This window comes from Musa acuminata, chromosome BXJ1-10, assembly GCF_036884655.1.
Source record: "Musa acuminata AAA Group cultivar baxijiao chromosome BXJ1-10, Cavendish_Baxijiao_AAA, whole genome shotgun sequence".
NCBI lineage: Eukaryota > Viridiplantae > Streptophyta > Magnoliopsida > Zingiberales > Musaceae > Musa > Musa acuminata.
Window position 1 is genome coordinate 29731506 of NC_088336.1, and position 14117 is coordinate 29745622.

The 14117-nt window shown below is 40.6% G+C and overlaps 2 protein-coding genes across 7 annotated transcripts; one reads left to right on the forward strand and one right to left on the reverse strand.

Annotated features, from left to right (window-relative positions):
• Positions 1 to 3321: 3321 nt before the first annotated feature.
• Positions 3322 to 8886, forward strand: LOC103968953 (transcription factor bHLH147). 6 transcript variants are annotated; one of them, XM_065087788.1, is made up of 8 exons: positions 3322 to 3823; positions 3912 to 3993; positions 5368 to 5431; positions 5514 to 5603; positions 5686 to 5764; positions 5837 to 5996; positions 6073 to 6152; positions 8166 to 8886. In XM_065087788.1, exons 7-8 carry the CDS (start codon positions 6087 to 6089, stop codon positions 8691 to 8693), a joined length of 594 nt encoding a protein of 197 aa, XP_064943860.1. In that variant the 5' UTR covers positions 3322 to 3823; positions 3912 to 3993; positions 5368 to 5431; positions 5514 to 5603; positions 5686 to 5764; positions 5837 to 5996; positions 6073 to 6086; the 3' UTR covers positions 8694 to 8886. The 6 variants fall into 6 exon arrangements, with proteins under 6 accessions (XP_064943860.1, XP_064943861.1, XP_064943862.1 ...); XM_065087789.1 differs by having other exon boundaries at positions 3922 to 3993; XM_065087790.1 differs by having other exon boundaries at positions 3928 to 3993.
• Positions 8887 to 9865: 979 nt separating this feature from the next.
• Positions 9866 to 13836, reverse strand: LOC135596082 (ASC1-like protein 3). The gene is made up of 6 exons (XM_065087796.1): positions 13404 to 13836; positions 13108 to 13316; positions 12605 to 12760; positions 11066 to 11251; positions 10803 to 10981; positions 9866 to 10190 (listed from the first exon to the last, which is right to left on the reverse strand). The coding sequence occupies exons 1-6, from the start codon at positions 13524 to 13526 to the stop codon at positions 10171 to 10173; spliced, it is 873 nt and encodes a 290-aa protein (XP_064943868.1). The 5' UTR covers positions 13527 to 13836; the 3' UTR covers positions 9866 to 10170.
• Positions 13837 to 14117: the final 281 nt, after the last annotated feature.

The following is a 14117-nucleotide window of genomic DNA, read 5'->3' on the forward strand; positions in this document are numbered from 1 at the left end:
GATATGAGCGTTGGCCGGGTTTAGATGAGCTTTATTATTTGTGATGTGATCTGATGGAATGGGAATCACGCACGCGGGGCGCACATTCCCCGCTTGGACACCCATCGCTGCCGTGTCGGCTACCAGATGATTCAAAGATGAGACAGCAGTGGACCAAACGTGGGACCCAAGCAGAGCTTATCCGTTCCCCTGGCTTCGTCAAACGCCACCAGCAGTTCATCGAAGAGCCAGCAGCGAAGAAGGCAATCATGCAATGCATATTGTAATAATTGGTCAGCGTGCAGGAGAGGAAAGAGTGGATCCAACTCCTTTGTTTCATAAGGACAGCCTTTCTGCTCAGGAAGGGAATACGTGTTGTGGTCGGCCGCCCGAACCTGAAGGTGACAGAGACCAGACTCATATGTTTCTTCTCCATGTGAATCTCGATGCTGCGTAAAAACCGGAGGAGAAGAAGAACTTGCGACCTTCCTTGTATTCTTTTCTTCGTTGATGACAGTAGGTATGCCTGAGATCAGAAGCCTGTGAAGCAAAAAGCCATTAGAAGTACAAGCAATATCATGGCAAGATCTTGCGCAGGACCGCGCAGGCTGGCCATAAACCAGCACATCGACGTTCAGACCTATCGCTAACTCCACTCTTTCCATCTTTCTACGGCCTTTCTGTTGATGGATAGGTTAGCACGGCGATGCGGTGTCACATGGAAGTGCTGCGCGGTCTTGAGCAAAACCATCATTATCTTACCACTGCCATGTTTTCCAGCACCGGAAAACCCACCAGCCGTGCAACAAAAAGGTATCAGAGAACGAAGACAGTACAACGTAGAAGAGTTAAAGGGAACCAAAGAAATCTCATCTTTCTTGATACGAGGAGGAAGAGGCCGTGGGTTGCTGCAAGGGTCTCGACTATGGAACTTATAGAACCAAAGGGTGCAGAAGAGAAACAAAGTTAACATCTGCTTTATATTACCCTCGCAGGAATTAAGTTACCACCCGAGCCATATATCTCAACTTCTTTATCTTAAATCTCCGTGATAGACGAAGTTGGAAAGCATCCCGGTGGTTTCCAAAGCTTCTTTTAGGTCAAACAGTGACATGCTTATGTTCCAGACACAGGCCATGCCATATACAGCGCAAATAAAGATCGTATCCCCGCTGTTTTGACGTCAAAGGAGTTAGTTCTTCCCTGTCTACATGCAGGAGCAGATTAGATGCGGCGCTGCAGCTGTTCACTCCAACCTCTCTTTATCCGATAGAGATGTGGGAGGCAATGGGCCAAAATGATATGCTATGAATATAGCTTGTACTGGATGACTGTTAGAGAGGGTAGCAGCATTCCCTGCAAAGAGTTTTGGGGGTGGCTGTGCTTTCATGGAGCAAATTTAAGGGGTACACATGTTCAAAGAGGAAAGCTGGCCATCAGACGTACCCTTCAAGCGACCTTCCTATTTCCATGAAGGCCTAAACCATGGAAGGACCCAAAAGAACTCCCACTTGCAGTGATAGATGACATTTGAGGTCAAAAAAAGCAGTATGAATTGGTAGCTTCAAGTGTCCTCGAATGGAGGATGGATGAATCGTTTGCTATCATAATTATGAGCACCTGATCAAACGTCTGCATGATTACAAACCATGAGTGGATGCTTGACCATTTCAGCTATCAATAATGAAATGAGCAGGTCCTGCAAAATTTAACTTGTCTTTGATCATACTCACCTTCACATGGTTTTGCGAGACCATGACCAATCTTTTAATAAATTACTGGAACTACAAGTATGGCCTATCTAAAGCTTGAAATCACAGATCACATGTAGAAGCAGTATAGAACATTAACACAATAACAGTGGAAGCTCACTGGATCTTCTTCGTTTCATGGTTTAGCAAATCCTTTTTATTCCACATCGTGTTTTTGTTGTTGCATAATTTTTTTTAGAGCATTTTACTTTAAAAAACTCTCATTATTGGGCTTTTACCAAGTGATGCCTTTTTAATTTATTTTTACGTGGGTGCATTATTTCTCATCAATTTGATAAAAATATCTTTTCATCTTTCATCATCTCTAATTGTTGTTGTCGCCATTGCCATCACTTTCGATCATCATCGTCTTCACCGTCGCCCCTTGCTCGTGCCTCAAATGATGTTATTATCGAACCTTCTCCCTCTTCTCTACCTCTACTGTTCGTCTATCGTCGTCTCCTCCTTCTTCTTCTCCATCTCCACCTGTCCATTCCTATCACCTTTTTTGTCTTCTCTCCCATCCACACAAATCTCCCTCGGGCAACGAGGAGGAAGGAATGGATGAAATAATGAGTAATAAACGACGAGGGAAGAGGAGGAGATTCGATAGGTGATACCACTTGCGATCGAAACAGGAGGTGACAAAGATTAAAAGGGCAATGATGGTGGATGAGGTCATTGATGGAGGATAGAGTGGTATTTCCATCAACTTGATGAAAAAAGAATGCCGGATGTAAAAACCAATTAGGAAGCATCCCTTAGTAAAAGCTCAATAGTAATTTTTTTAACAAAATATCATATTTTTTTTTATCTGGCGAGTAATAAAACTCTATTTTGCTTTCAGATATTGACTTATTTAGTTCAATATGTTTTCTCTCGGTCAAGATATTCTAACGATTAATGCATTGTTGCATGTTGATAGGTCCTATCGGTGAATAGACGAGTCATCACGACTTGGTCCATGGGTCGATATCGGAAGCCTCCTATCGATTGAGTTGGATGACGAGGTGACCGTGCCCTCGGGAAGAGATGCTTATCGGCGTTTGTCGGTCTTCGGGTCGGTTGGTAACTCTTGCTTGCAGGCTGGATGATAACCCCTGGGTTGAGACGCTCATGGCTCGCGGGTGGTTGTTTATCTGCAAAAATAACATTTGTCGGGTGATTACCGACTTTGACCCATCCGATGAATAAGTCAGTTGTGGGTTTGATTATTTATTTTTGTATCTTCCCCTGATCGGATGTCGGTCAGGAGTTTTTATACTATTGTACGAGGGTTCGACATGGTCGCTTATCCTCGAGAGATGGGATAATACTGCTGACTGGCCACCATCTCGGGACATGCGAAACAGTATCAGACTGTATCATCCCGATCTCTCGGGACGAGACATATTGAATGGTGTTTCAATACGAATTCTGACTTCACGTATAGCATCGAAAGCCTCGTATAACATGCTTCATCTTACTTAACCAAAGTCCAGAATTCCTTGCCAAGGCGAATGGCAGACTTGACGAGCTCAGCGGTCGGGTTCACCCGAAATTTCCGCCCGCACCCCGATATATACGCGTGTACTCGTCTCTCTCCATCCCGCACCGTCCTCGCGCCAACGCGTCCGTCCCAAGGTGCAATCCCTCCCATCAATTCTCTCTCCTCCCCTCCCCGCGATGGCGCCACCGATTCGCTGCCGCGGTTCTTATCTTTCCGCCTGTTTCTGATGCTGGTCGGAGGAAACGGAAGCGAAAAGCTTCTCCTCGCTCTTCGCCTCTGGAGACCTGTTTCCCGCTGGTTCCCCCTCTGCCGTCTCCTTCGATCTCTTTGAGATCGACCTGGAGAGCTCGGCGATCTCATTTTCGTCGGCTTCATATCCCTAGTAGATGGTTGCTGCCGTAAAGGATTCGGATCTGATTCTTACATATTTTCAAGAAAGCCTAACATTTGCCTCTGTCGTTCAGGGATTGAGCGATCCAATCCCTCAAAGCCGTTAGACCCGCCAAAATTCGTTGCCCTAGCTTCATCTTTAAAAGGCTCCGAGGCGGTCCCTAGCTTTCTCATGATAGCTCCTTGCAGTTCTTGGATCCCGATTCCAGTTGAGGTTCGTTTCTGGCGTTTCCTACCAATCTTTTTCTATTTATTTTTATTGTAATGAGGATGATTGCCGTTCTAAGTGTTGATTTTTGAAGAATTTTGAAGTTACAGATGGTTTTACCACTATGTTAGTAAAAGAGAACTGACCATCAACGGGGAGGCATTAGTTGTTGGTTGGTGAGTACTTATATCCCTCTGGTGTGCGGACTTTCTTGGTTCAAATCTGTTTATTAAACTGAATTTATATTAACCTTTTCAAGGTTAGCTTCTTTGCTGATAGAATGGTTGTTTGAAGAAGTTACTATGGTGGTTACCGTGTGCAACGGAGGAAAACAAACATTTATATGTTTAACGCTTTTTCTACAATATGATTTACAATTTTGACTAATGAATTTAGACGAATTTGAGTTGTTTGCTTCGTATATGCATCTCATTTTTTCCCTTCTTCATTGGATTAACCAAGCTTTGCGTAAATTACAATTTGTTTATTTTGTGCTATTTCTGAAAACCAGAATGCTTTCATGTCATTCTGGTGGCTTGATGTTTTGGTGGAGGTATGCCTAAACAAACTTGATGTCTGTACGATTTTCTTGAGGTGACATAGAGACTAGTCTTTAGTGTCAAGGTTCATAATCCTGTCTCCTATTTAAAGATGCGAAACTCATGAAGTAAATTAGTTGTCATATGGAATTTGGCGAGTACATTTATGCATCATCATCTCTTGGGTATTCTGGTAGGTGTTGGTGAACCATGCAAGTTTGAGATGTCAGTGATGCATACTTACCTTGTTTCAAAAGTGTTTTCCTCAGGGAAGATATGAACACTGTGCATCTAAACATTTGCTCAGTAAGTGTCCTAACATGCAAAACGACTATTCAGACTTGTTCTGTTCCCTTGTTGATTACTAGACTATTCAGAGTTGATTTTTTTCCTGGTTTATTACTTTCAGCTGCAAGATTACACCTAACTACCGATATGCAGAAGTTAATTTTTTAGTATATCCTGATAACTCAGACAATTTCTGTCTGCTTATACACTTGATTTATGCAAGTGGAATCTGTCATAGCTGAACAGGCATCGAAGAGATGTATTGGCTGTTTATGGTTGCATCAACCGAGTTATACAACGGGAATGTTGTTATCAGAACTTTAGTCATCAGCAGTAACGACGAACCCTAACATTATGTTTTCTTTAAAGGGAAAATCCTTTCATATATAAGGTTTACTTCATCCCTGTTTGTACCTAATACTGTGTTAATAACCTTGATGTTTCTACGGCGACATCTTTTATTAAAAGGTGCTTCTCTAAACCTACAATTTTCATTCTTTTTACAAAACCAATGTCAGCTCTGGACAGAGATTTGTGTTCAGTCTAGTACTATTCTGCTTTTGATTGCTTTGCTATCTCTCAAAATAGAATTTTCCATTCTATTTAATATTGTATTGATCCTGATTCTTCTGTGAGAGGAACACATTGCAACAGTGAAGAGTTACTAATCAAAATCATTATTTTAATCTTTATCACTTTGGCATGCATGGCAATTGAATCAAGATACCAAAATTGGCACAGTTCCAGAAGAAAAAAAATTGCTGTGCATTGGCAGGCAAACAAGGAGGTACCAGCATTCCTGTTTTGTCCATTTTAGTCGTGAATACAAGCAATGTCTTTGAACTGATGAGTTATCTTTTGTCAAACAGGTTGCCATTATTTGTAATCATCAAGTCAGTGTGTCCGAGTCACATGAAAACCCGTTGTCTAAGATGGATGAGAAGATGAATGATTTGAAGGTTCTATTTTCTGACCTTTAAATCATCTACTTAATTACATGGTGCGGATGTTGCTAATAGGCTCAGAATCGGTTGAAAATAGAGTTGGGTAGAGCAAAGAAAGGAAAGCTTCTGCTTAAAGACAGGGAAGGGAGGACAAAGAGGAACCTTTCTCCTGAAGTGTAATGGCTTAAATATATTATCCCTTGAAATTTCCATCACATTTTAGCTCTCTCATAATAATCAACTTGCAGGCTAGAAAGAAAATTTGCTCCTCGTCGATGCAAAGATAGACAAACTGAGTTGAATATTAGAATAGGTTTTGAAGACAGTCGCCCTCGGAGCATCAAAGATTTAGTTCCTTGATCCTAGAGTCACTGGGATGGTACAAACGTCATGAAGTTCATTAAAAAGGTATCAGTGATTAAAAGCATGTTCTTGGCGGTTGATATAATGCCTTTGCAGATATCTAACCAGCTACTGCCTGCAGAATTTGCCCGGGCGATGGATGTCGATCCCAGCTCCAGACTCTCAAGCATCAGTCAGTCAATTAATCTCGTAAGACGAGAGGTAATCACTACTAGCATTTCTACCATCTTCTTGAAATTAATCCGGCAGCAACGAATTAGAAAACTCTAGTCCGGGAGAAGGGGCATGGGGCGTTTGCATGTAGAAACCAATAATAACAATTAGGCAACTAAAACAATTAAATTTATATTTTTATTTTGGGTAAAATAACAGGTGATCACACTACCAACCAACTTATCATCCTTGTGGATATCAAATAAGTATCTTTATTGGTTTAGAAATAAAAAAAAAATTGATTTTTTAATCGGTTATCGTGTTTTTAAATAAGATTATAGTGTTTCTCTAATTTATACAAAAATATTATAGTGAAAAATAATGACTCAAAATAAAATATAAATTGTGTCAAATGGGTAGGTATTCGTATTGATTTGAGAACAATAATATGTAAAAAAAAATTGACTTTTATATCAGGAATAGTGTTTTTAAATAGAGTTACTGTAAAAATATTATAACTAGGTTGATTCATGTTATAGATCGATCCAATGTAAATCATGAGGCCTATTTTGAGATGTTTTGTTAGGGTGTTTTTGAAACTAAAAGAAAAGTGGCGCTCATGAAGAAAATTTTTGAAAAAGGAGCGTTTCCTAGAAAGAAAAAAAAAATCCAAAATGGAAGGTTGGAATTCGCTCTAAAATTATCTTAGATTTCTTATTGCCTCATCTCCTCACCTTTGTTAGATAAGTAATATAATATTTTATATGACGTCGACCATCATCAACAACATGATTCGACTAACCAGGAGCAGAATAATCTTCTTCTTTTTTTTCTTTTTCTCTTTGTCCGGATCGAATGGTAGAGGAATCCCGGTGGGGACCTCTGGGTTCCCATGGAAGCCTACTGAAAAATCCACGTCCGGAAAATTGGACGAAAGCAAGTCATAATCTGCCGGTGGGCACTTCCACTTCGATTCTGATTGATGGGTCGACGGATGATGCAGCAAGTGCCGGTGTTGGCGGATGAAATGGTTGCCTCCCGAGAGACTAAACCCATTATTTCCCCCAATTCACCACCAACAGCCATCACCACTTTTAAGAATCATGGCCTACTGGCACTAGCTACTGGCGAATGGACGTACGTTTGTCACCTAATCGGGCCCCACCTCACTTCCAATCACCTTCTCCAACTGCAACGCAACCACAACTAAAGGCTAAACAATGGAGTCAATTATCTCTTGATATAAAAACTAGTGTTAGCCTTAAAAAAGAAAAGAGAGAAAAAGTTGGGCTCTACCAATCACGGTCCACCCCACGAAAATTTGTTGATCCATCAGCTTCCAATCTCCTATGTTTATTTACCGCTCTCCGAATCGAAAAATAAATGTGATAATAATTTACAAGAAAATACATATATGATTCGGACAATTGTCTCTTCTTTAGCACCCTTGTTAATGGGTAGAGTAGAGACAGACGTAACGAAGTTCGAAGGTAGAGAGGTGGTGATTTATAGTGGGATGACAATGGGGGAGGCACCATCAGTGATGATTATCCAAAATTATTGGAGGAGAATAATATTTTTATCAAATCAATATAAAAAAAAAAGGAGACACTCTTAACTAAAAACTAATTAAGGGACCTTATTTGGTAAAAACTCAAGGGTTTTGCCCGGTAAAACATTTGTTTTTATATGAATAATGAATAATTTATTCTCTGACGAAATCCTTTTGTACTTGTTACATTAAATATGAAGGGCCATAATGATAAGAACAATGTCTTTAATGTCCATTCACATGTGCAACCACGGTATGCTACCCAATTATCGGAGACCACTCTCCGCTCTAAAAATAATATATAGAGTGGCATAAAAAAAAAAGAAAAAAAAAAAAAGGTTTATGACCAATACCGAGAGCATCACCATCCATCATCAAAGCCTCGCTTTGTCTCCTCAAATCAACACGTAATTTCCTCCCTCTTTCCTTCCCACTTTATCTCCTCCACTAACACGATGATCGCCTCTTCTGCTTCTTCCCCTTCCTCTTCCTCCTCTGGATCTCGGAAGAAGAAGATGAAGCCCGGCCTGACAGCCCAAGCGGAGACCAAGTGGCGGACCGCCGCACAGGAGCAGGTCTATGGCCGCCGTCTCCTCGAGGCCCTCCGCTCCACCGGCGGTGCCCCCGCGGGGCCGCGCGCCGTCAAGGAGGCGGCCGACTCCGCCCTCGCGCTCACCGCCCGGGGACAGTCCCGCTGGAGCCGGGCCATCCTACTCGGCCGCTGCTGTCCCCGCCGCAAGCTCCTTCTCAAGGCGGGCGGCAGGATCCGCCGCGGGCGCAGGCAGCCGCGGCCGTCGGCGCCGGTGCCGCAGCAACAGGTGTCGGCCGAGCTGAGGGGGAAGAAAGTGAGGGACCGGCTACGGGTGCTGGGCCGGCTGGTGCCCGGGTGCCGGAAGCTGTCGGCGTCGGGCCTCCCGGAGGAGGCGGGCGACTACGTGGCGGCGCTGGAGATGCAAGTGAAGACGATGACGGCGCTAACGGAGGCGCTCTCGGCGGCGTCACTGTCCGCGGGGCCCACTGGCGAGCCCGGTACCTGAATGGTGGTTCGACGGGCTCCACCTACTCCCTATGTATTAGCCAGCCGATGGAACCAATAATTGATGTATATGATTGATGGAGTATGTATGCAAAGGGATTTAGTAATGTTGGTGGCTATTTTGTGTATAATTGTAATATCCTGACTCCTGTATATGCTGCACACAAGAATGCTGATGATGAGAATTTGATGTCTCGTTGGATCCTAAATAATCGAGATTTATAGTTTTATTATTTTTATCTAATCCATATATTGATCTTAAATAATTAAGATTTATAGCTTTATTTTTATTTTTAATCCATGTAATCGATCTCTCATCGATCCCAAATAATTGATATTTATAATTTTATTATTGTTAATAGTATATTTTTATTTTCATCTTATTAGAGTGTTTGAGTTTCACATATAGCATACCAATAGAAATATAAATTATATATATATAATAATAATAATTTATGATATTTATATTTTATAAATATGATAAATGATATATTTATATTTTTTTATTTTTAAAATAAAAAATATATATTTTTAAAATATTATTCTTAGTGTTCTACTTTAAGTATTGATGCATCAATGTTTACTTTAAACATATATTATCTTATTAGAGATTATAATTATGTACAAATGTCAAAATCATTATATTTATTTATTTATTTTTATTTTGATTAGTAAATTGATATATTTTATTTTTTTTATACTTCTATTAATAATAAAAATAAATAAAAAATGACATCCTGTACGAAAGATATGAATAAGACTAAAATAAAATATTACATTTATGCTCACTATTTACAGTGCATTATGATAGAGAATTGGTCATGGATGTATATCCACTCGCACATAGATTTAGAAGAGATGATACAGTTAGATATGTGTGCAGTGGTAGAATGATAAAACAAAATTAATGGACTGGTAACTCATATTGCATCGAAGATACCTCCAGCGGTGCTCAGCCTTCCGTAAACAGTGTGGTTTATAGATCCGTCCCCGTGAGATGAATTCAAATACCAGAAAAAGAACAATTAAGCCATTATAATAGAAAGAGAATTCCAGTCAAAACATGCCATCAACTTCCACAGGCACACAAATTGATTTACAACTTAATTCCGACGAATTGCCAACGCTATAAATAGCAAATCAGTTTCTTGAAAACAACTTTGCGTTGTCATATTTCCTGTTTTCATATTCATGGATGACAATCTTTCTACATCTGGAAGCTCAGAAGCAACCTTGTTATACAAAAAATATACCTCATGCAAGCAGAACAAAAATCTTCAGTACCACCGGTGCATCTTTGTCCCAAGGAGGCTTTGCCTTTAATCGATGAAGCTCTAAATCAGCAGTAGACAGAGTACAAGAATCTGTTGGCACTTGATCTGCGGTTATAAAGTTAAAAGAAATGAATGCGCAAAATTCTGCACCATAGTTTTTGTTATAGATCACATCTCCCAATGCAAAGTCTGGATCACGTGAGTTTAATCTCCATCTTCAGAATCTGTAATTGGATCGGATGGAGATCAGCAGTTTGCTTATCACGGAGAAATGGTAATCATTGCTTCAAAACTCAAAAGCATAAGATATCTCCACAAAGAACAAGTTTGGCACCTTAATTAAAGACACTGATAGAGATTCTAAGCAGTGGTCAAGGTCTGAAATCAATTACATGCTGGAGAAATTAGCTTGCTATGTTCCTTAATTGAAAAAAAAATTAGAGCAAGCGAAGTTTGAATAGCTTAACTAATAGCATAACCTTTCGAAGAGGGAGCATAACATCGATAGACAGATAGAACCAATTACATCTTGGCAAGCTTATGACTCTCAAGTCCATAGTCATAATTGTTCGAGGACATGCTGGAACATTAGCATGAGAGCAAGAACCAGTTCTAAAATAGAAGACTTCTGGTATAATTCTGTTGAAGGTCAAGTCTAACTATTTCTCTGAACAGTTCCTTCATTGGTTCTCGATGGAAAATTTCCTCATAGTTTCTAGGCCAATAACTAATTCTAGGATACGCAACTGATCAGCTTATCTCGGTTGTCAGTAACAGAAGCTTCTAAATATGCAAAATTCTTCGAAAAAAGATTTTACAAAGAGTACATATTTTACCTGATCGGATGTCCTCTCCCACTTGGCCTTTATTACCCATCTGTCTCATAATCATTGCAAATATCAGTTTCCACCAGTAGGTGTGGAAGACGAGCAGGGTAAGAAGCATTGTGTTGAATATATAATATAAAGTGGTTGGAAAATTTTCCATCCATGACAAGGCTTGGACACACTCATAGCTGAAAATGCAATCATTGTAACAATTAGCCAAATGAAAAGGAAGATATCTCAATGACTTAAGAACATTTGATGATGAAAAATACCTAGAGGATTTAATTATCCAGAAGGGGAAGTATACTAATCGCAGAATTAACCATGACAAGGCAAAAAGTCCAAAGCACAAGCTAGCTGCCATCTCCTTTTCTGAATATTTGAACAATTTAGCTGCTTCTAGGAAGACATCACTTGTATCGTGAAGGGCAAGCATTACAGTCCCTATTCGGAAAAACCTGCATAACGATATCCATTAGGTCGGTACTCCCTAACATTGTTAATAGAACAGGAAATCGGCACCGGCATCACTCGCTAAACTTAAATTTCAAACACATGGTAAGTTGAATGCAAAGATAACTGTAAAATATCTACTATTTCAATTTTCCAGAAAACAAACAGTGATGAATGTGAACTAGAAAACAATAGTTATCACTGTGATGTGCTATGTTCAAGCACCAATCATCACCAAAAAGTACACTAGGATATCAGGGAGGAGATAAAGCATAAGAATAACAAACGAAATGACAGCTTACATGTGACAACGTAAGGTCAAAAAATAAAGTACCTTTTGAAATTCAAAGAGTGCAAACAGCAGCAAAAGAAGACTAATTTTGATAAGATACGAAACTTCATCCAGCTCAATAACACAAGAAATATGAAAACAAGATCAGCACCACAATTTTGCTAACAGTTATTACTAATAGTTCCTTCTGTGTGAAGAAAAGTCTATATATTTGGCTAATTAAGTTGTTTGGGTTTAACTTGGACCAAGGCCGTATAAATCCATCCCCCTTGTGGGGTTGAATCAAATCACTGGCTGGATTCTTCCGCCTGATCTCTCTCTTTGCTTGTCACCCCTTCCTCCCTCGCCTTCGCTCTTGATCTCTCACATCTCTCTTCATGACGGAGAGCAGGTTGAGGACGAATTCTCGTTCCAGACAAAGCAGGGATGCAGGAGAAGTTCAATGCTTGAACGAAAACATGGCAGGTGCCCCAATGAGAAGCATTGTTGAAGAAAATTCAATGCCATCATTCACGAGAGCAATGTATGTCACAGATGCCAAAATCTGCCCTCAAACAGATCATTAAACATCATATATACTATTTGTATCAAAATTGAGGGCTGGTTATACGATGGACCACAAGTTTAGTTCTAGAGTAAAATTGGTGTGATTATCAAAATCCATGCTTTTTCTTCTTGTTTATAGGAGTTGCTCCTCTGAAGTGGGAAAAAGTAAAACCTTCAAAGCCTAAACCCCGGCAAAGTTATGGGTAGAAGAATTAGAAAAGAGTAGAACTTGGCATGCCTATCCTCGAGTCAGGGTCATGGTTTTATAACAGCGGTGTATTCCTCAAGTCATCAATCATGTCAGATGGTTCCTCACCTTAGTTTTATTATCCATCATCTCGTGGTGAAGTTTATGGGTCAAGAGGAGACATCTTTCAGACATTGGCTCATTTAATCTCCTTCATAGAAGGAATTGAACATAGCTGAATATAAAAATTTACATAAGAGCTAAATCAATACATAAAGCAACAAAAAGAGTCTAGAAGACGCAAAGGAATAACTAGCAACCTCTAATTGGTACCTGGTAATATAAGAAAATCCAATCAATGTTGAGGTGACTACGTGATGGGACATCATTATTGAGAAATCCTTCCTGCGAGTTTCCCATGCAATGAGAGCAGCAATGCTGTAGACGTAAAATCCACATTGACACATGTAGAAAAGCTTCAAAGAAGACCTATCAAAAGAGGGTAAAAATCAATAGTAAAAAGAATAAAAGGTATAAGAACTGGAGAGATGATACTATGTTAAGCTCAGATTAGTCTAGATGCTTAATACAGATTAAGTCAAGAACACTGCATCATCATGTTTATTAGATCCCTCAATATAGAACAATGAGACAGGAAACAACAACATAGGTCAACCATGCCAAGTCTGAGTTGTCCCTTGCTGAACTTTAAGTTGATATCAAGTGTGTATCATTTCAATGTTATCAAATTGATATCAACATGAACTTCATTAATAGCATACAAAACCAACTTGCATTAACAAAGTGAAGGAAAAGATAAGCCGTTTTGGACTCACTTCATTTCTTGATTCGGCCACCCTTTGAAGTACTCCTTCGTATCCAGTGACCAAGGCTCCTGCTTGATGATTGAAAGGACCCATATTTGGACAGTAACATAGTAGGTCAACTTCCACATTGACTCAGAACACTTCACAACCTTTGACCATTTGGCCTCATCATTCATCATTAGAACAGCTTTTTTACCAAACAATCTCATAGCACAAGGCTGACAATCAAAACATATAAACATCACATGAGTTACTTTTGTCTCGCGCTATCCAAAAAACCCTAAAAGAAAACGAAAGATCCGAACCTTATAGAGGAAGCGGTCGAGCAAGAAGCGGGCGACGAAGGATCCGAAGGCGAAACAGAGCACGAGCAAGAAATTTCCCGGCTCCGGGCCGCCGCCGCTGCCGCTGCCCCAGATCGGCCCCATTTAGGCCAAGCGAGTCTCAGTCCCCCGTTGCGACCAAGCAAGCTAAGGCGCATCAACCCCGCCACTGAATCGAGGCAGAGGAATGGTAAGTTCCCATAGGCGCCCACAGTTGTCGCGGCCCAAAAGGTAGGAGATCAATGCGGCCTCACGCGCGAGTGGTTCGATTGGAGTACAAAGAGAAGGGAGACCGGCGAAGGAAGATTCTGGATCTCAGGAGGAAGCTTGCTCGATTTGCCCTTATTGGTTGTCAACTCAGTACAAGAGGTCAGTGAGCGGTGAGCGCTAATAGGAGCAACCAATAATTATTATCCATAATACGTATCTTTTCTTGATTAATTATAATGCTATGGCAGGTAATTAATTGTAAGCTTCTCCTAATCATCCCAAAATAAGAAAGGAAATCCCGATTAAGCTGCGTGAGTCAGATCCAGCGTCCACGGCCTACCCGACTCCTTTCTCGTGGTGGCCCACCTAGTTTTGCATGGGACGCACTAAAGACAGTGCCACGACGTCCTACGCGGGGCCCACGCAGAACCAGGGCTTCGTGTGGGTGTTCGTGTTAAGTATATGTACTCGCGAATATTGTAAGCT

Excerpts from the sequence above, each read along its gene's own strand:
- LOC103968953 (XM_065087787.1), top strand. The coding sequence starts at position 6,087 with ATGGATGTCGATCCCAGCTCCAGACTCTCAAGCATCAGTCAGTCAATT. Across the intron at positions 6,153-8,165 it reads TTAATCTCGTAAGACGAGAG|AAGAAGATGAAGCCCGGCCT; the intron begins GTAATCACTACT and ends GGATCTCGGAAG.
- LOC135596082 (XM_065087796.1), bottom strand. The coding sequence starts at position 13,526 with ATGGGGCCGATCTGGGGCAGCGGCAGCGGCGGCGGCCCGGAGCCGGGA. Across the intron at positions 13,317-13,403 it reads TCGACCGCTTCCTCTATAAG|CCTTGTGCTATGAGATTGTT; the intron begins GTTCGGATCTTT and ends TTTGATTGTCAG. Across the intron at positions 12,761-13,107 it reads TGGCCGAATCAAGAAATGAA|GTCTTCTTTGAAGCTTTTCT; the intron begins GTGAGTCCAAAA and ends CTCTTTTGATAG.